The 19,862-nt window shown below is 54.5% G+C and overlaps 3 protein-coding genes and 2 long non-coding RNA genes across 6 annotated transcripts; 3 read left to right on the plus strand and 2 right to left on the minus strand.

The window, feature by feature from the left end:
• Window positions 1-2: 2 nt before the first annotated feature.
• Window positions 3-6,356, plus strand: SELENOT (selenoprotein T). Its single transcript, XM_051781147.1, has 6 exons — window positions 3-205; window positions 1,398-1,508; window positions 2,592-2,718; window positions 4,008-4,095; window positions 4,801-4,952; window positions 5,632-6,356. The coding sequence occupies exons 1-5, from the start codon at window positions 51-53 to the stop codon at window positions 4,923-4,925; spliced, it is 606 nt and encodes a 201-aa protein (XP_051637107.1). The 5' UTR covers window positions 3-50; the 3' UTR covers window positions 4,926-4,952; window positions 5,632-6,356.
• Window positions 6,357-6,495: 139 nt separating this feature from the next.
• ERICH6 (glutamate rich 6) lies at window positions 6,496-13,301 on the minus strand. Its single transcript, XM_051781143.1, has 10 exons — window positions 13,009-13,301; window positions 12,015-12,155; window positions 11,782-11,939; window positions 11,598-11,669; window positions 10,778-10,842; window positions 9,302-9,951; window positions 9,081-9,166; window positions 8,220-8,372; window positions 7,730-7,955; window positions 6,496-7,325 (listed from the first exon to the last, which is right to left on the minus strand). The coding sequence occupies exons 1-10, from the start codon at window positions 13,180-13,182 to the stop codon at window positions 7,062-7,064; spliced, it is 1,989 nt and encodes a 662-aa protein (XP_051637103.1). The 5' UTR covers window positions 13,183-13,301; the 3' UTR covers window positions 6,496-7,061.
• LOC127468229 (uncharacterized) lies at window positions 8,344-12,392 on the plus strand. The gene is made up of 2 exons (XR_007903455.1): window positions 8,344-8,382; window positions 10,495-12,392. It is a non-coding gene; the product is annotated as an uncharacterized LOC127468229 (long non-coding RNA).
• A 330-nt stretch (window positions 13,302-13,631) lies between the features above and the next one.
• LOC127468231 (uncharacterized) lies at window positions 13,632-15,593 on the plus strand. Its single transcript, XR_007903456.1, has 2 exons — window positions 13,632-13,822; window positions 14,203-15,593. It is a non-coding gene; the product is annotated as an uncharacterized LOC127468231 (long non-coding RNA).
• SIAH2 (siah E3 ubiquitin protein ligase 2) lies at window positions 14,184-18,060 on the minus strand. 2 transcript variants are annotated; one of them, XR_007903454.1, is made up of 4 exons: window positions 17,213-18,060; window positions 16,330-17,035; window positions 14,384-14,525; window positions 14,184-14,255 (listed from the first exon to the last, which is right to left on the minus strand). XR_007903454.1 is itself a non-coding variant. In XM_051781146.1 (2 exons), the coding sequence occupies exons 1-2, from the start codon at window positions 17,615-17,617 to the stop codon at window positions 16,478-16,480; spliced, it is 963 nt and encodes a 320-aa protein (XP_051637106.1). In that variant the 5' UTR covers window positions 17,618-18,060; the 3' UTR covers window positions 14,592-16,477. The 2 variants fall into 2 exon arrangements, 1 of the variants encoding a protein (XP_051637106.1); XM_051781146.1 differs by lacking the exons at window positions 14,184-14,255; window positions 14,384-14,525 and having other exon boundaries at window positions 14,592-17,035.
• Between the last annotated feature and the right edge of the window lie 1,802 nt (window positions 18,061-19,862).

Genomic DNA, 19,862 nt, shown 5'->3' on the forward strand with positions numbered 1-19,862 from the left:
CGCGTGACCTCGTGAGGCGGCGCGCGCGGAGCCTCGGCTGCGGCGGCGAGATGCGACCGGCGGGGCTGCGGCTGCTGCTGCTGCTGCTGCTGGCGGCGCTGGCGGCGGGACCGGGCGGCGGCGCCGCGGCGGAGCAGGGCGGGCTGCCGGCGAAGAAGCTGCGCATGGCCTACGCCACCGGGCCGCTGCTCAAGTTCCAGATCTGGTGAGGGGCGCCCGCCAAGATGGCGGCGGCCAAGATGGCGGCGCCCGCCAGGCCTTCGCCTTCCCCTCCCTCCCTCCTTCCACTCCCTCAGCGCTGCCGCGGCCTCGCTCGCTCGCTCTTACCGTCCTGGAGGGGCTGCCCGCGGTGCCGGGGGCCGCGGGGGAGCCGCCCCGCGCCGGGCGAGCTGCCGGGGCGCCAGGCCCGGCTGGGGCGTGGGAGGCGGCAGCGGCTGGCGGCCGGCGGCCCTGCCAGTAGGAACCCCTTAAAATGCGGCCGCCCACCGTAAAAACGCGCTTTTCGGGCCCTTTGACGGCACGTGTGGCGTTCTGCTGGCGCGGGCTTACGTTTGGGAGGGATCGATGTTTTAGTAAAGGCTGCAGTTCCGTGTGTGTTTTGGTGCAGTGCCCCGGGTGCAGTCGGGCTGCTCGGGCATCTCTGCACCATTGCGGGGGTGTTGCCGGTGCTGTGAGCGGCTCCGAGCGGGGCTGAGGCGGCCCCGGCGCACACGGAGGCTGTTTGCGGGGACCAAAACCCAACAGGCCCCGAGCATCCGTCACCCCCGGGCCTGGGGCGGGCAGGGCCCGGTGCGACCGGAGCAGAGCCCGGGCCGTGCGGGTCTGTGAGGCACCGCTGGAGCGCTCGGTGGAAAATGCTGGGTTTGGGGTCTTTGGCGGCGATTGTCACCGCAGGTTTTGCAGAGGCGGCTGCAGAAAGGCGAGGCGGAGCACAGCTCGGGAATATTTAACTCCTGCGGGTCCCGTGCCGTGCTGACACAGGCGTGGCTGGGAGCGACGTTGCCTGTCTGGGCAGTCCCACCCCGCAGAGGGACTGCGGTGTAACAGCGAGAGATTCAGGCGGCTCTCTGCATAGAGGGTTTTTTGGAACAGAGCAAGGGTCTGCTTACGTTGACTTCCTAACATAGTCCTAACTAACAGTTTTTTCCAGGGAAAGCAAGTGATCCGGTGCCTGTTGGGTGTTAGCAGAGTCAGTGTTGGGATGTGGAGCAAACCCGTGTCACATTAGGGCTCACCTGCTGGAGGTTGTGATGTGTGCTTTCACTGCAGATCGGTTTTTCTCTGTGGCATAAGAACTGTGGTTGTAACCTGAAGGGGTTATGATTGGGGCGAGTGCTGCTCAGCAGTGACTGACTGTGCAGCCCTCGAGCTGTGGTGACAATCCTGTCTGTGTCCAGTGTCTCCTGAGGCTACAGGCGGGTGTTTGAGGAGTACATGCGGGTCATCAGCCAGCGGTACCCAGACATCCGAATCGAAGGGGAGAACTACCTTCCTCAACCTATCTATAGGTAAGAAATGGCCAGCAGTACTGGCTGTCTGCTTTCCAGTGTTGAACACGTGCATTTACACTGAAATAATACTGGAAATGGAAACTGAAGGGGTTTTTCCATTGCGATTGCATGCAGAATGCACACTCAGTGATTTTTTCCCTTTCAGGTAGCTGCCTTAGTTTTCCATACAAATATCACCATCTGGATATGTGTATGATGAAGCTTGTGGTATCCAATCTGAAATAAATTATGTAACTGGGTTTTTTTTCCACAGTGAATTTTCCCAGCTTTTCTTCATGCTGTATTGCAACATAAATTCAATTTGTTACTCAGGCTTACTCACTTAGTGACAAATCCCTGTAATGGGTTAAGGGCATAGGAGGGAAAAGTTCATTTTTGACATATGAGTCATGGAGAGCTCACCTCAGGGGACAGGCTGCCAGGGTGTCCTTAGCTGCTTTTGGGGGGAAGCCCAAAGAAATTGGGAAAAAGACAAAAGGAAAATAGTGTTATTCTTGCTATTTAAAGCACTGTGCCCACGCTGGAGAGTGATGCCATAGTTACTGGGATGGCTCCTGGAGCGCTTGCTGGCCCAATTTCTGTCAGGGTTGCAGTGATGGAGGCTGCAGGGCACAGTGCCTGTGTGAGCTGGCTCTACCTGTGGGGAGTTCTGCCTCGCTGGGAAATGTTCTATAGGAAATGTATCAATTAAATGTATCTCTGTAACGTGGAACATTTTCAGAAACTGAATCTCTTTCCCTGTTCAGACATTTTTAAGTTGAAAATAAATTCTCATTTAAGGTCTGCTGAGGAACAAGAGAATCCATGTGTGGTGTACAAGGAGGTGTCTTTCTGGGGTGCTGTACAAGAGCAGTGCCTTGCTGGGGGTATTGTTAACGTGTATTGCTTTTTTGTTTTGTTGGTTTGTTTTTTGGTTTTTTATTTTACAGTGAGATAAACTTACTTGGAAAGTTTTGTACTTCCCCTGAAACGTTTGATTGTACACTGTCAAGATTCTTGTAGTGAGGTGATGAATTACAGGTGCGGATGGTGAAGTAGAAGCTGAACCTTTCAGTCACTGGTGTGTGTTGTCTCCAACAGGCACATAGCATCCTTCCTGTCTGTCTTCAAACTAGTATTAATTGGCTTAATCATCGTTGGCAAGGACCCATTTGCTTTCCTTGGCATGCAAGCTCCAAGCATCTGGCAGTGGGGCCAAGAAAACAAGGTAAGGGACATAATTCTTTTACTTCAGAGTGACTTCACAGGTGCTTTGGGAGTCCCTCACAGTTCTGACTGATTTATCTTTCATACGCTGCAGCCTTGCATTAGCATAATTCTTATGCAGTGCTTTAGGCTTTTGACAGACCCAGGTGTGATTCTGTCATCTCTTTCCAAGCTGCTACTGCTGCAGAGGGACAGCTGAGGTTAGCATTGCTGACAAAGATGATAGAAGAGTTTATTATTTTTTAGGGCTCAAGAGTAGTATTTCAGGCCAGTACTGTTTGTGTTAAAATTGCAGCTTCCCTTCTCTGCTGTCTCATAACTGTTTTGCAGTTGATGTTTCCATCAGACTTCTGATAGATTGGGCAGCAATTCAATGGTGTTTAGAAAAATGAAGCTGAAATGTTGTGGGTGTTTTGCAGAGCAGACTTTGGCATGACACTGTGGGAGAATATCCCTGTGAGTCAGTACTGATGATGCCAGGAGATTTGGGGTGTCGTACTCTGATTTAGAGTAACCTTATTCTAGATTTACTCCACTAAACTAAAGCGATTTACAGACCCTCAGACTGAGCTGCCCTGTGCCCTGGGTCTCTCACTGACCAGTGTGAATCCCCAGAAGCTGTAATAGTTCCATCCAATGCCATGCCCAGCCAGGCTGGCTGCTGTGCACTGCCACTGTCCCTATGCCAGGTTCTGTGGTGTTGCAGTGACCCGTGAGAGTGTGCCCATGAGCAGGGAAAGGGAATTAAAAAGGTGCTGGTGATGAGGGAGGAGCTGCACTGCTGAAGATGCCATCCCATACACAGAAAATTCCAGATGAAGTGCTCAGAGATGTGCTGAAGGGCCTGTGGTTCCTGTGCACTCTGTGATTTGCCTTGCTGTGCTGTTTGTGCTGGGCCTGTGGCTCTGTGATCTGGAGTGTTGCTGTGACAGTGACAGGCAGTGTGTGGGAACAGCTGTGTTCCTGTGTCACCCTGCCAGCTCCCCTGCAGCCAGCTGTGACGGGCCGGAGGTGTGCAGAGCTGGAGCAGGAGCATGTGCATTACCTTGGTTTGAACCAGGGCTTGGAGCTGGGGGGGTTCAGAGCTGGCTCGGTGCTTGTCTGGGGCAGGCAAGGTGCACGGTCTGTAAAAGGAGGGAAGGGAGGTGTCTGTGGAGGGGAACATTCCTTGAGCAGTTCCTCCACACAGGGAGTTCAGAGACACCCGTGAATGTCCAGTGCTCGCTGAGAATGAACAGCAGCATGTGTGGCTGCTGTGGCTGAGGTGGGTGGGTCTCTGTTCCCTTCCAGGTGTACGCCTGCATGATGGTCTTCTTCCTGAGCAACATGATTGAGAACCAGTGCATGTCCACCGGGGCTTTTGAAATCACTTTGAATGGTGAGCTGAGACTTTGTTTCACGGAATCTCATGTTGCACGTGTACACACATGAAAGCTGTGGAGTGGGGAGAATGAGGGATGATGTGAGCAAATGTGGTGTGTGGAAACTGCTGGCCGTTTGGATCTGCAGATATCTATCTCAATAAATGATGGAAATTGTAGAAGTCTTATATTGCAGTTAATACAGATGTCAGAGTAGCTCTGTAAAAACTTAAAGGGACACTTGGTGAAGCACACTACAGGACAGGGAAAGGATATAATTGGAGAGTTTGTGTCCCTAGCTGATCATTTCTGACTTAATGCACATCACACACAAAGAACAAACAAAACAGTTACTCCAAGGGACCCAACCAGGAGAGCCTTGGAATCCTAAGGAATCCATTGCTATTCATGGATTTTCAGTACCAGTGGACAGCAGTACTGATTTTTCAGGTTGAAAGGAATGTCAGTGGATATTTTGCACCTCTCCATCCATAGGATACACTTCTAAACAGAAGCATTAGACAGTCTGCTCTCCTGGTTGGGCTGGAGCTTAGCATAGCCAGAGGTTGGAAGCATCGTTGATCCAGATGTTTTCCTCAATATAGATCAGTACCAACTCACACAGCTTCCTAGAGCTCCTCAGTTCCATGTGGACACCAGCCCTGATTCCTGATGCTCCCAGTGTTAACAGTGCTTTTCTCCCATCGTGTGTTCTGCATTAGATGTCCCGGTGTGGTCTAAGCTGGAGTCTGGTCACCTCCCTTCCATGCAGCAGCTTGTACAGATCCTTGATAACGAGATGAAGCTCAATGTGCACATGGAGTCAATGCCCCATCATCGATCATAGCCCCATGGGACAGCACTGAAACTCCTCGTAAGTCTCTTCCCGTCGCCAGTGCGTGTGCCCGGCTGTGACAGCACGCTGGAGACTGAGCGTTTGTTCAGTTCAGTGTTTTCCTGGAGAAGCAGCCTCTGTGACAGTAAATTTCTGTGTGTGGTGTCACAGGGGCTGTTAGGGTGGGAGGTTTTGGACTGTGGCTCGTTCTGCCTGTCTCAGAACGGGAAGCTGGCGTTTCATGAGGCAGGAGAAGCTGTGTTACTGTGTGCAGGAGGCCTGATGCCAGTGAGGTGTGTGGTGCAGAGACCAGAGACACGCTGCATGATGTGCCTTAGAACAGCGCTTGTGCGGGGGATTTACATTTCCTTGGCTTGTAACCCAGTTGAATTGCACAACCTTGAAGAGCAGGACACTGTCCTGCCCTGTCCCTCTGCAAATCTCCACAGCTGTTGGCAGCAGTGGTATTTTATGACAAAACAATTCCATGTTCCCATGTCATGTGTGGCTTTCAAAACACGTAGCTTATGATTCCCCTGTACCCCAGGTGTGCTGGCTCAGTGCAGGTGTGCCCCAGGTGTGCTGGCTCAGTGCAGGTGTGCCCCAGCTGTGCCCCAGGTGTGCCCCAGGTGTGCTGGCTCAGTGCAGCTGTGCCCAGCTGTGCCCAGGTGTCCCGGCACAGGGGTGTTGCCGGCAGTAACGCGGTGTCTCCCCACAGGCATTGGGTGGTGGTTCCCGGGCCGCGTGGCGCAGACCCATGAAGGCCTGTGCTGAAGACAGACGCTGTTGGTGCAGGCTGGACGCCTCTCTCGCAGCCACGTTGAGCCTCCTGGACAAACACTCAATGAGCCCCGTTTCGGTGCTGGCCGGTCCCACACTGCACAGCCACGAGTGCAATAATACTGTATAGTTTTTTTAAGACTTCATTCGACCAGTTCATAGCTCAGCAATGCAGGCATTACTAATGGTAACTTATTTTATATTCATGTTTCACACATTGGCAGATTGAGTTGATACCTAATTTTTCCTTGGAAAAAGAAAAGTTTGTTTAATCTGTTGTATTTTATATGAATTTATGTTCTTTTTGTAGTTTAAAATGAAGTTATAGGAGTGTCTGATACTGTCCTAAACTGTTGAGTAATTGACAGCTGTCTACAAATTCTCTCTAATGTGGTTAAAACAGGTTTGTATATTTTTCAAAATCTATGACAGAGTAGAACAGTGCGTTATATATTGAATTATATAAGCAAAATTACATGCAGATTAGTTACATCATTTGGTGACTTCAGTGAAAATTAAGATCAGCTGCTCTTTAATCATGTGGGCCAGCTCCAGCAGTTCTTCCTTGGCAGTTGGAAAGATGAGCTGGGCCTTCCTGCTGTCCTGAATAGAACCCAAAAACATTAATTGAAATAAAAGAGTTCCCATTTCCTGTGTGAAGTACCTTGTTTGTCACTGATGGACATTCTTGGAATTGCAATTGAAAAACCACATAAAATGCCAACTTTCCAAGGTTACTGAGCTTGTGTCTGTCATGTGTAAGCCCCCTGAGAACCTCAGCATGCCAGGAGGGGCACGTGGGGCTTGGCCTTGTTCTTTGGGTGTGGCCACCCTGGGGGAAGATGGCCAGGTGAACCCCAGGCAGCTCTGGGGGGCTGCCAGCTGCAGCCCCTGTGGCCCAGGGGCCTCTAAATGCCTGCTGAGGGCTTGGTGTTTACAGTGCTTTAACCAGAGCTCGTCCCGGGCTGCAGCTGGTGCTCCCTGGGGCCGAGTGTAGGTGATTGCCTTGGGTACTCCATGGTCATTTGTCTCTCTCTGCACAGGGAACCACCTTGTCTTGTACTGGCAGCTGAGCTGCCAGCAGCACTGGTGCCAGGGACACCTGGGCATCCTGCTGGTGCCACCTCATCAGGAGCAGCAAAGTGGTGCCTGTGTGGTGATCTGAGCAAAGCCCCCTCGTGCCTCCATTGCCAAGGTGAGCTCAGTGTGGGCTGGTGCTGCCTGCCCTCAGTGAGACCCCCGAGGGGCTGTGGGGCTGAGCCCCGGGATGCCCTTTGCTCACAGCAGGGCAGGGCCGAGGGGAGCCCTCCTGAGCGTGTGCAGGTACCGTGGCTGGGGAGCGTCTCTGCCTCACACCACACGTGCTGCTCAGAGCTGTGCGTTTACTATGGCCCGGATGGAGCTGCGCAGCTCCTCGCTGACGTCGGCGGCAGTGCAGAGCTCCAGGACCTTGGCAGCCTGGCTCCGGACGTACGCGGGAGGCTGCATTTTGTTCCACTGCTCACTGGAAGGAAAGCCGATGCATCCCCGCATGCTGTTGAAGAGCTGCAGGATCCGGACCCGGAAGGCATGCAGCAGGAGCTCGTCCCTGCCCAGCCGGGCCGGGGCAGGCGGCCCCCCGGCAGCACCGATCTGCGGAGTGGAGGGAACGTGTCAGCAGAGCCACCACAGCCTGGGACATGGGGCTTCCTTCCCCTCCCAGCCCCTGAGACAGGAGCCTGTGGAGGAAGAGAGTTGCCACGGACCCTGCCCACATGGACCACAGCTCTTCTCCGTGGCAGAGCCAGGGTGACACCTGGGGACACAGCCAGGGACACCAAGGACTGGCCCAGAAGTGCTTCCCACACTGACTCCTTGCAGAGAGCCGTGGCTGGCAGGTGCCCTGTCTGCATGGGACTGGCAGGGGTACAACACTGCTTGCTTTTTGAGGGGCAGGAGCATGGGGCAACATGGGAATTAGCATGCTTCCCTATGGAGAAGAGCTTCCCTGGCTGCCCCATTCCTGATGTGGGGAGCAGCTCTGCATGGAGAAATACCTGCACTTTGGTTCCCATGTTGAACTTTGCCTGTCGCCCCATGGCGAGGAAGGAGATGATGATCTTGTCCTGGGCCAGAATCCTGACCCCCACGTGCCGGTTCAGGGAGATGAAGATGGGGCTCAGTGGGATGTGGGGTCCTGGTGACATGTTTGGCCACGTCCACCTTTTCACCCTGCTGCCTGCTTGGTCCAAATACTGCCCTCCCTGGATACTCATGTTTATCCTAAAAGAGAGGGAAGTGGAAACTCTGAACCCTGCAGCTCCCATGGCAGAATGTGCCTCATTCCCCCCAAGGGTCAGGACAAAGGCACAGCAGGGTCAGGGTCTGTTCCCCGCCTCTCAAGGCATAGCTGGGGTCGCCTTGCTGCTCTGGGGGGCACCCGAAGCAGGGTCTATGAGCTGCTGGATTTGTCAGTTTTTGGATGCCATTAAAAATACCCTTTGTGGCCTTTGCAAAGGCAGTGGAGAGCACAGCTGCTGAACGCACCACTCATCTCCGTTGGGGTAATAGCACGTGCTCCTGCCGTCGGACTGGAACAGCGCGCGGATTTTGGCAGTCCTCGGCTCATCTTCCTGTACTGTGCAAATCATCTGGTCTCCCTCTCGTGTAACCATGATGGCCAGGTTTCCAGATGGATAGCTTCTGCCAGGTAAGGTGTTCGTAACCCCCTGCTTTGCTGGTTGGTCTGTTATTACACACTAAATACTTCAGGGCACTACTTGGGAGTATAAAATCTCATATGTTAAAGGTGTCACCTGGGACACTGCCAATGTTTTGCTTTGGTGGCAAAGCTCAGGTACACTCCCATACCTCCCTGGGTCAGAAAGAAGTCAGCCACAGCAATGAAAAATAACATGGGTGACTTAAAATGTTGTGGCTTTAATAGTGGGGTCCCTGGGTGAAAGTGCCCTGTTTTCTTGCATCAGACAGTAGTGACTCACACTGGTAATCCCAGGCTGTCCGTGCTCCTCTGAGGCACTGCCTGCAGGACAGGCATATCTGCCATGTGCTGGTGGGACTCTGCTGGTTTGTCCCCTGGGGTCAGGATGGGACTGAGCGCTTTGGGAGCCCCTGGGGTCAGCAGGGCCCTTCCATGGGTGGCCAGAGCTCGGGAGTGGGTCTGACTGCTGGGCTGGGTGCTGGATGCAAGTGCCCATCCCTCATCAGAGCTGCTGCCTGCTCTGGGAAACCTCAGCCCAGAGCTGTGTCAGGTGTTGGTGCTGCTGCTCCTCAGACAGAGCAAGTGGGAGTGGTGAGCTGGGTTGTTCATGATAAAGTGAACTGGCACACATTTAAAATTAGTTATACCCCTGGACTAATGTGAGCAAGTGAACCCTGTAAGGATACAATAACTGCGAGGTTCCATCTGGGAGCAGGGTAAGGAATTTCCTTCCATGTTTGTAGTACTTTTGCACCAATTTACTCTTCCTCACCTAAGATTAGAAGGATAAAATGGATGTGAGCAGTCTGGCACAGCTGCCTGTGAAGATGGGCAGTGCCAGGCTCTGGCTGCTCGGAGCATGGACACATTCAAGGTGCACCCGTCGCCGTCGGCCGCAGGTACCTGCCTTCCTCCCCAGGGGCCTGAAACCAGAGCTGGTGACACGGCAGGACATGGGCTCCTCCATGAGCTCGAGCTTGGGCTGCTCCTCCATGAGCTCAAGTTTGAGCTTCTCCTCGAGGTCGGGTTTAGGCTGCTCCTCAAGCTCAGGCTTGGGCTCCTTCTCGGGCTCAAGCTCAGGCTTGGGCTCCTTCTCAGGCTCGGGCCCAGGCTCGGGCCCAGGCTCCTCCTTGGGCTTGGATGTGGTCTCCTTCTTGGGCTCAGACTCAGGCTCAGGCCCAAGCTTAGGCCCAGGCCTGGGCCTAGGCTCCTTCTTGGGTTCAGGCTTGGGCTCTTCCTCAGGCTCCTTCTTGGGCTTGGACTCCTCTTTGGGCTTGGGCTCAGGTTTGGGCTCAGCCTCAGGCTTGGGCTCAGCCTCGGGCTTGGGCTCAGCCTCAGGCTTGTGCTCTTCCTCAGGCTCCTCCTTGTGCTTGGGCTGGGGCTCCTCCTCAGGCTTGGGCTGGGGCTCCTCCTCAGGCTTGGGCTCGGGCTCAGGCTCAGGCTCATGCTCGGGTTCAGCCTCAGGCCTGGGCTCAGGCTCCTCCTCGGTCTTGGCTACACTTCCAGCAGGCATCGGCATTTCGCTCTTGGGCGATGTGGTTCCAGCTTCGTGTGAACCTGGAGAGCAAAGGGAGGGCTTGTGTGTAGCAGGGAGGGCTGGCAGTGCCCACCACGGGCTGCCCAACACCTCTGCTGGTGTGGGAATTCCTGGCTGAAATGCTTCATCCTGAGAGTCTGTCTCAAGGTATTTTCTAACAAGGGCAGCCCAAAGGGCTCAGCTATTTCAGAATAGGAGAGAACAGGATTATGATAAAAGATGTCAGTTTTTCACTTCTCTGTATACACACATCTGTGTAAATAGCGACTTTTTGGGATAGGATTTGGTTCCATGCACTGGAACTGACAAACGGAGATCCCTGGTAGTGCAGAAGTCTCAGTGCCCTGCCATCCTCTCTGAAAACATGCCCATTTGTAAATCTGGTTCACCTGTTCTTAGTCAAACTCTGGTTTTAGAGCTAGACTCAAAGGCTGCTCAGTCACCCACAGCCTGGGCTAGGAAGTGGTGGAGTATCCACCTGATCAGGCAAAATGGGGATCACCCTCATTCTGGCAGTTCCTACCTCCCAAGGGCTTGGCTTTGCCAACTTGTCCTTCTCTCAGGTTAGGTTCTGTGCATCTCAGCTGGAAACCTCACATATAAATACTGAAAGTCATGGCAAGGAGACCCTGTCTGTGCAAGGGGGATGTGCCTGTTTTTGTGTTCTCCTGGGAGGGATGGTTTAGTACGGCTGGAGCTGTATCTGATTTAATGGGATTGCACACCTGACAATGAACAAACGTGTCGCTCTATAAGATCCTCCTGTTCAACTAGACACCAGCAATTCCACTGAATACATTGTTGTGATAAATGGACAAATAAATCCATAAGGAAGTGCCAACTCACCTTCACTGGCAGTCGGCTCCAAAGACAGGACAGGTGACCCTCTAGACAGGTGGCTCTCCTGCTGCCTGGAAAACAGAAGTGTTCCTGATAGACATTTCATGTATCCTGTTTGGAAGGCTGGAAGTACTGGATATCCCTGCCTTAGGAACACGACTTTCTGAACCTGTTCTTCTCTCCACTCACACAATTGCAAGTAATAGTTCGAGGCAGCAGAGTATCACTAAAATACTCATATCTCAGCAGAAAAGAATTGCTCCCACAGATTCCAGTGAACAGACTCTGCCATTGCAGTGGCATCAGTTCTGCTGGCAGGAGAGCTGAACACTGTAAACAGGTTTGGATCAAGATTTTATGTGAAAGAGGAGAGCTGCCCGCAAGAAAACAGCTCATCTCCAGCAATATTTTCCCTATTCTTGTGTAGCTTCCTATAAATCTGACTGTGACAGTGGTTTGGTGCGTGCTCTGTACATAGCAGGAGGCACTTGCACTCTCAGGCTGGGAAGGATCTTCAAGGAAACCAAGTTTACTTCCAGGTGTACTGGTTTACTTTTCCTTGAGCCTGTACTGGAGGCTTAGACACTTGCACAGGCTTTGGGCCGAGAACTTGAAGAGTTCTTGTGATTGGAAACTGGAATCCAAACATATGCCAGAGTTTATGGAGCAAAACAGAAATAAAAACTCCAGCTTTGTTTCAGTGCCTGAGGTAAAAGCTACACCCAAATACTGTCCCTTCCCAGAGCTGTGTCTGTGTTCTTGTCTCCGTCTGTCTCTAGATATCTCATCTGTCAGCACAGGAATTAGCACTTCACTCAGCACGTACCTTGTCTCCTCCTTGTGCAGTCCGGCGACAGAGGAGTCAGGGGGGACTGGAGAGAATTCGAACTTGTGGTGCCTGAAACAAAGGTTTTTCTTCTTTCATTCCCTCTCCCTGCAGTTTCTTAATGCTCCTTTTCCCTAGGAGTTGCCTGTTGTTCCTTATACCTGATCCCCAGTTCTCCCAGTACCTCTGGTTCTCTTGCTCCTTTGACTGCAGCTGATGGGCTTCGGAGCCCTGGTATTCATGGGTGCTGACAGCTCTGGGAATGCTGCAGGCATCCTTGAGCCTCTTCCTCTCCTCCAGGATGAACTCGTAGAGGTCTCGGTGGCGCTTGCAGCAGAATCTCTGCAAGGTGGAAGAGCGGAGCCTTGAGTGCAGCTGTTCCACAGCAAATCCCTGCTTGTCCTTCCCCCAGCTTACGTATTCCATGTCCTTGGAGAAAGGGACATCCTCCGGGGAAGGGACATCCTCAAGGACAGGGACATCCTCGGGGAAGGGGAACGGGAACGGCCTCAGGAGGCTGCCGCAGTACTCACATCTCGGCTCAGTGTCCTCCTCTGCCTGCAGTGACATGGGGAGAGTGGGGAGGAGGGACAGGGGGGACCAGCCCCCAGATCCCCCTGTTAGTGTGAGGAAAGAGGGCTCTGCTCAATATGCAACATGATAAAGCACCCAAGGGTGGTTACAACTGATCTGTGTCTGGGATATCTTGGAATGACTTAACTCAAAATATTGAGTTCAGGAAACCACCAAAAAGAAAAGCAGATCTGTGGTAAATAAATAAATAAATGCCCCAAAGAAAGGGAATGACTGTGGTATTTATTAGCCTTACTCCTTCGGGGGAAAGCTGAGAGCACAGAATGCTGTAGCTGAGGATTCAGATGTGTTAACCCTTTCAAACACATTGTGTGGGCTTTGGGGAGAAAAAGCTGCTGATGGCTGCGGTCGTGGGGAGTTTCTGAGGAACCAGTGACACAGGGCTGGTCACATCTGACCAGATGCAACCCAGGGTGGCTGCAGGGTGTATTTTGAGGATGGGTACTGGATATCCTGAAACGAAGTTTCCTTGCTCCCAATCTCGTGCCTCGGATCAACTCTCTGGTGACTCTACTCTGCTAAGGGTTATGGAGAACTCTGTACCCTGCTTGTATCCTGCGACTGTACCTATTTACCTACATTTTGTCTCTGGTTTAGCCAGAGGCCAAAACCTTCCGCTGGGAAATTCTCAGCGGAGGCCTCGTCGGCGGGGAGAGGCCGCGCAGGTGTGCGCACCCAGCCCTTCCCAACAGCCCCGCGCCACGCAAACCCCGTCACCGCGGGCCTGCCGCGCCCGCCCGCCGAAGCACGCTGGTCCCACGCTCCGTGGGACGGCGGGAACGAGGCGGAGAGGGGAGAGCGCCCGGCCCGCACCCACCTCGAGGTGCGCGGGTGCCCGCGAGGCCTCGCGTCTGTAGGCCAGGAGGGCGGGCAGGGCCGCGGGCGGCGGCGCGGCCGGGGGGGCCCCACGGAGCGGCTCCGCCGGGCCACCTGCACCCTCCTGAGGGGGCTGCCCCTGCCCGTGGCCCGGCCCATCGCCCGGCCCGGCCATCCCCGCCCGCTCCGGGGCCGTCTCCGGGGTGACGCGTCGGGCGCGGGGGCCGCCGGGACCGAGCGAGGCGGCGGCTCCGCCTCAGGCCCGGCCCGGCCCCGTCCGGGCCGCTCCGCCCGTGCAAGGTAAGAATGAAGGGCCGGGCAGGGGGACGGGGATGGGGGGGGGTCCGGGCGGCCCGGTAGGGCTGCCCGGACCACCCCCCCATCCCCGTCCCCCTGCAGAAGACCCCCACCCATCACCCATCACCTCCCCATCCCCATCCCGTGCAAGGTAAGGATGAAGGGCTGGGCAGGGGGACGGGGATGGGGGGGGGTCCGGGCGGCCCGGTAGGGCTGCCCGGACCACCCCCCCATCCCCGTCCCCCTGCAGAAGACCCCCACCCATCACCCATCACCTCCCCATCCCCGGCCCGTGCAAGGTAAGGATGAAGGGCTGGGCAGGGGGACGGGGATGGGGGGGGGTCCGGGCGGCCCGGTAGGGCTGCCCGGACCACCCCCCCATCCCCGTCCCCCTGCAGAAGACCCCCACCCATCACCCCCACATCCCCGTCCCCCTGCAGAAGACCCCCACCCATCACCCCCACATCCCCGTCCCCCTGCAGAAGACCCCCACCCATCACCTCCCCGTCCCACGCAAGGTAAGGATGGGTTCTGCTGAAAGCACAGGTGTTAACACACACCTGTTTCCTCTGATCCCACTTAAGCAGGAGGCAATTAGTTCGCCGGGCTGATGGTGCTGGAGTTGTGCCAGCACAGTGTGTTAAGTGAGACCAGATGTAGGATCTTTAATCATTGGTATGCAGTGCCTAGAGAGTAATTCCTCAGGGGGGGTTTTTTTTTGCCCGTGGTCACTCCTAAATTCTTAAGGCCACACTGAGCTTCGTGCACTTTCCTGGTGCTGGTGATGGCTCTGCAGAGCTCGGGGCTTAACTCCAGAGAGCTCTTCCCTGGGGGAACGCTGTTACCCCTCTGCATTGTGCTTATTCACACCAAACCTCACCTGTCACTTTACCTGCAGTTTTCCACTACTGTGAGGCCTCCCACTGCCAGTCCCTCAGTGGACTGTGCCTCCTGCAAACACACACCCCCCCGAGATTTGGCACAGCCATACGTGGAGCTGGGATTTGTTGCCAGTGATTCAGGCAGAACATTCCGGTGGCAGAGGGGGAGCTGCAGGCAGAGTCAGCTGTGGTGACAACCTGTGATCCAGTTGCAGAGGTCAGGCTGTCACTGCTGTCTCTGGGACTCGTGTCTCCCCCCCGTTGCTCTGCTCCTGCCGCAGTGGCCTTGTCTGGCAGCGGGAGGTGGTGGGGACAAGGACCCCGGTGGGGTGAGCCAGCCCTGCTGAGGACACAGAGTCACCTCAGAGAAGCTGCCACGCACATGTGTGTTAGCACAGCTCCACAGTGTTGGTTTTGCAAAATATTTATTGCAAAATAAAAGTAAATATGGCAACAAAACTTAAATAGCAAATGACGTGACACTGGCCATAAAGCTCTTGCTATATTATGAGTCTTTTACAATAATCAGTATTGTCAAGTGTGTCTCCCAGGGCAGCTGCACGGGGACAGCCCGAGTCTGTCGCTGTGTCACTGGCTCCAGCTGTCTGGGATCTGTGAGAATTGTGCCTCCTGCTCGCACCTGTACCTGGCCAGATCCCCCTGCACCAGACAGGAGTCACACAGGAGTACCTTCCTCGCTCCCTGAAACCTGCTGGGCTGTACCCCAGCCCCTCCTCCTCTTTTTCCTTTTAAAGCCGCTGCAGCTGACCCGCTGCCCATCCCCTTCCATAATGGAATGGAGAAACATTGCTGAAGTACCTACTGCTCCTGCTTTGAGTCACAGCTTCTTCTGAAAGGTTGCTTGGATTTCTTTCCCTTCCCACCTACTAGGAAAAGACAGGCAGCCTTGGAGGAGGGACTGTTGGAGCAGCCAGGGATCAGGTTAGGAAAGCTAAAGCCTGATAGAATTAAACCTGGCCAGGGACATCAAGGGCAACAAGCAAAGCCTCTACAGGTACATCGGTGATAAAAGGAAGAGTAGAGAAAATGTGGGCCCTCTCCAGAAGGAAACGAGAGACCTGGTTCCCCAGGACATGGAGAAGGCTGGGATGGATACTCAGCGACGTTTGTCTCAACCTTCATGGCAAGTGCTCCAGCCACGGCACCTGAGCCACAGGAGGCAAAGGCAGGGAGTGGGAGAAGGAAGAACCGCCCACCGTGGGAGAGGATCAGGGTCGAGAAGGTCTAAGGGACCTGAAGGGGCACAAGTCCATGGGACCTAACGAGATGCACCCATGGGTCCAGAGGGAACTGGCAGAGGAAGTGGCTCAGCCACTATCCATCATATTTGAGAAGTCATGGCAGTCCAGTGAAGTTCTCATGGAGTGCAAAAGGGGAAACATAACCCCCCTTTTTTAAAAAGGAGAGTAAGGAAGACCCAGGGAACTACAGGCTGGTAAGTCTCACCTCGGTGCCCAGCAAGAGCATGGAGCAGATCCTCCTGGAAACTATGCTAAGGCACATGGAAAATAAGGAGGTGATTGGTGACAGCCAACATGGCCTTACTAAGGGCAAATCATGAGAACCTGGAGCCCCTTCCAGTGCCTATAGGTGCTACAAGAGAGCGGGAGAGGGACTTTGGACAAGGGCCTGGAATGACAGGACAAGGCAGAATGGCTTCCCACTGCCAGAGGGAAGGGTTATATGGGATACTGGGAAGAAATTCTTCCCTGTGAGGGTGGGGAGGCCCTGGCACAGGTTGCCCAGAGAAGCTGTGGCTGCCCCATCCCTGGAAGTGTCCAAAGCCAGGCTGTACAGGGCTTGGAGCAACCTGGGCTAGTGAAAGGTGTCCCTGCTCATGGCAAGGGGATTGGAATAGATGATCTTTAAGTCTCTTCCAACCCAAACCCTTCTGTGATACTGCAGCCTGTTATTAGAGCTCACCAGTGAGAGAGCGAATCTGTACTGCTGTTCAAAGGGCTTTTAGGTGTGCTCCAAACAGGAGCTTCTTAAGCCACATGTCCAATGGAAGCACTCTTTACATAAAATACAATTAAATTATAAAAGGTAACTGTGTCTGTGTGTGTAATCTTCCTAAGGCACCCAAGAATTTTAAAAGACCTTGTCCCACTCATGTTACTTACAGGACACTCTTGTTCCTCTTCTCCCCAAAGTCACAACTGCTGGCTAGTCAGGAACCTTAGCGCACACGATGACATAGCTGAACAGCGTTAAAAACAGGAACCAAAAGCAAACCCCCGGTGAAGCGCCACGTCGTCCAGCCAGCTCGGGTCACGGGCAGCACATGGAAATGGTCACGTTAATGCCCAGGTTCCCGTTGTCGGCGAAGAGGTGCGCGGTGGCTGTGTCGAAAACGAGGCAGTTGCTGTTGCGGATGGCCACGGACACGCCGTCGTGGATGGAGCAGGGGGAGGCCTCCCAGGTCAGCCGGTGGCAGTTGCCGTGCAGTTCCAGCCTGTACTGAAAGTTCTCCGCCTGCTTTCGGGTGCCGATGAGCAGCACGGTGGCGAAAAACTGCTGGTGGCCTTCGCACTTCTCCTGCTTCTTCAGCACCAGCATGAAGTGGTGGCTGAAGCACGACTGCATCATCACCCAGTCCACTGCCCCTGGCAGGTTAATGTCTGTGGCGAGGAAAATGATGTCTTCTCCCTGAAGGGTGGTGATGCTCTTGTGGGCGTGCATGAGGTGGGACATCACGGCTTCCAGCGATCCCTCCCAGTCGCAGGAGGTACCGGGGCACGGGCAGGAGTAGGGGCGGTACTCACAGACGGCTTCGTGTTTTGGCTTTTCCGTGTGGTGGAGCGTCAGGGAGCAGCCTGTCGTGGCATACTGGGAAAAAAAGACCCAGTGATGGGTGGGGGTCTTCTGCAGGGGGATGGGGATGTGGGGGTGATGGGTGGGGGTCTTCTGCAGGGGGACGGGGATGGGGGGGTGGTCCGGGCAGCCCTACCGGGCCGCCCGGACCCCCCCCCATCCCCGTCCCCCTGCCCAGCCCTTCATCCTTACCTTGCACGGGAAGAGGACAGCCGAGGCCACCTTCTCCATGGCCAGGTTCCTGATGTTGGGGGTGAGGGAGCCCCGACAGGTGGGGCAGAGGCTCAGCTGCTGCCGGCATTGCTTGCACACGAGGTGCCCGGCCTGGCACTGCAGGATGGGCGGCAGGACATAGTCGAAGCAGATCGGGCACTCGAAGAGCGAGGTCAGCTCCTGCTGCTGCTGCTGCTGCTGCTGCTGCTGCTGCTGGGGGGGAGGAAGAGGAGGAGGAGGAGGAGGGGGAGGCGGCGGAGAAGCCCCGCCGGGCCCCGGCAGGACGACGGCGGGGGACGGGGCGTGATGCTGCTGCTGCTGCTGCTGCTGCTGCTTCCCGCAGGGCTTGCTAGGGCCGGGGCCGGCGGAGGACGGGCGGCTCATCGCGCCTCGGCACCATCGGACCGCGCTGGGGAGGGAGAGGGAGAGGGAGGGGAAGGAGGGAGAGGAGGAGGAGGAGGAGGAGGAGGACGGGGGGAAGGACGGACGGGGCGGCGCTGGGAGAGCGGCGGCTGCGCGGCCCCTGCCCCGCTCCCGGCGGGCCCCGCGCGGGCGGAACCGGCACCGGCACCGGCGGGGACGGAGTGAGCCGTGTGTGTGATGTGTGTGTGCTCCATGTGTATGCTGTGTGTGATCTGTGTGCTGTGTGTGATGTGTGTGTGCTCCATGTGTATGCTGTGTGTGATGTGTGTGCGTGATGTGTGATGTGTGTGCTGTGTGTGATGTGTGTGTGCTCCATGTGTATGCTGTGTGTGATGTGTGTGCTGTGTGTGATGTGTGTGTGCTCCATGTGTATGCTGTGTGTGATGTGTGTGCTGTGTGTGATGTGTGTGATGTGTGTGTGCTGTGTGTGATGTGTGTGTGCTCCATGTGTATGCTGTGTGTGATCTGTGTGCTGTGTGTGATGTGTGTGATGTGTGTGTGCTCCATGTGTATGCTGTGTGTGATGTGTGTGCGTGATGTGTGTGTGCTCCATGTGTATGCTGTGTGTGATGTGTGTGCTGTGTGTGATGTGTGTGCTGTGTGTGATGTGTGTGATGTGTGTGTGCTGTGTGTGATGTGTGTGTGCTGTGTGTGATGTGTGTGCTGTGTGTGTGTGATGTGTTGTGTGCTCCCTGTGTGCTCTGTGTGTGCTCTGTGTGTGTGCTCCGTGTGTGCTGTGTGATGTGTGTGCTGTGTGTGTGTGATGTCTGTGTGTGCTCCCTATGTGCTCCGTGTGTGCTGTGTGTGTGTGCTCCCTGTGTGCTCCCTGTGTGCTCCGTGTGTACTCCCTGTGTGCTCCATGTGTGCTCTGTGTGTACTCCCTGTGTGCTCCATGTGTGCTCCATGTGTGCTCACTGGGGCCATGCCCCTTCACTGGGGCTGTCAAAAAAATGATAAAAGATCTTTTGGGGCTGATTTAAAATGTTCTGTAAAATGAGGTGTTTTCTTAGCTCTGGTTTTACATGCGGGGGCCAGAGAAGGGAAGAAATTGGGCTGGTTTCATTCCCCAGACAAAAAAAAAAAAATGTTTTTGGGGAAAAACCCAGCAGTTTAAACAACATCTCTTTCAGTAACACCAGAGAAGTGAATCACAGAACAATAGAAACACAGAATTGCTTAGGTTGGAAAAACCTTTAAGATCATTGAGTCAAACCATTAACTGTCAAGGCCACCACTAACTGGTGTCCCTTGGCACCACATCTACATGTCTGTTAAATCCCTCCAGGAATCAGAGAGTCACAAAATGGTTTGAGTTGGGAGGGACCTTAAAGCCCATCCAGTTCTACCCTGGGTCTAGAAGGAAGACTCCTTCCACTAGACCACATTGCTCCAAGCCCTGTCCAACCTGGCCTTGAACACTTTCAATATTATTTTCTCCAGAGTTCTTCCTGCAATTTGGTTCTGAGGGTTTTTGTCCATCAACAAGCAACACTTTGTTCTGAGATACCCACACAGAGCATTTCTAAACAAAGTGGCATTACCTGTGAGCAGGTCTGCAGGAGAGGGGCATTGCTGCCAGGGGCTCTGGTGCTTGTTTCCTCCATGAGATTAACTCGTTCAAAGTGCCAAAACACAGCATAAGTTTCATTTGTGTGTGTCTGGATTTGTTGCTTGCATTCCTCTGATCCTCCCAGGTGTTTCAGGGCATGACAGCACTCCTGAGCATCTGTGGGATGTGTCGAGGTTTGCAAGGTTTATTTGTCTTCTGCAGAGAATTTCCAGAGTCGAAGTGAAAGACTGTAGCTGTTGTCACAAGTACTGCACTTCCTGAGGTGCCAGAGCTGGGGGAGTTTTCAGAGAAATGTGACTGACACCCAGACTGTCTTTATTGCTGCTTATTGCTAAAGCATTGCTAAGTGTGATGTGACCTGGCTGGAACGAGCAAGGGCTCAGCTCTGATGGAGGGAAATGACCAGCTGAAATGTAGCTCTGCACAGCAGGAAGGTTCTAAAAGGATGTGAAGACATGGGGGCAGCGGGACGGCAGCCCAAGGGAGGGGGCGAGGGCGTGTGCTCCCGCAGCGGGTGCAGCTGGGGTTAGCTGGGTTTCTCTTCCTTTTTCTGCCTTTCACAATCACACTGGGTTTGTGAGGGGGATGGGGAGCAGGGCTGAGGTGGGAGACAGGTGTCTGGGGGCTATGATGTGG

Source organism: Manacus candei, unplaced genomic scaffold, assembly GCF_025592945.1.
Source record: "Manacus candei isolate 608988 ecotype Guabito, Panama unplaced genomic scaffold, ASM2559294v1 h1tg000015l, whole genome shotgun sequence".
Lineage (NCBI taxonomy): Eukaryota > Metazoa > Chordata > Aves > Passeriformes > Pipridae > Manacus > Manacus candei.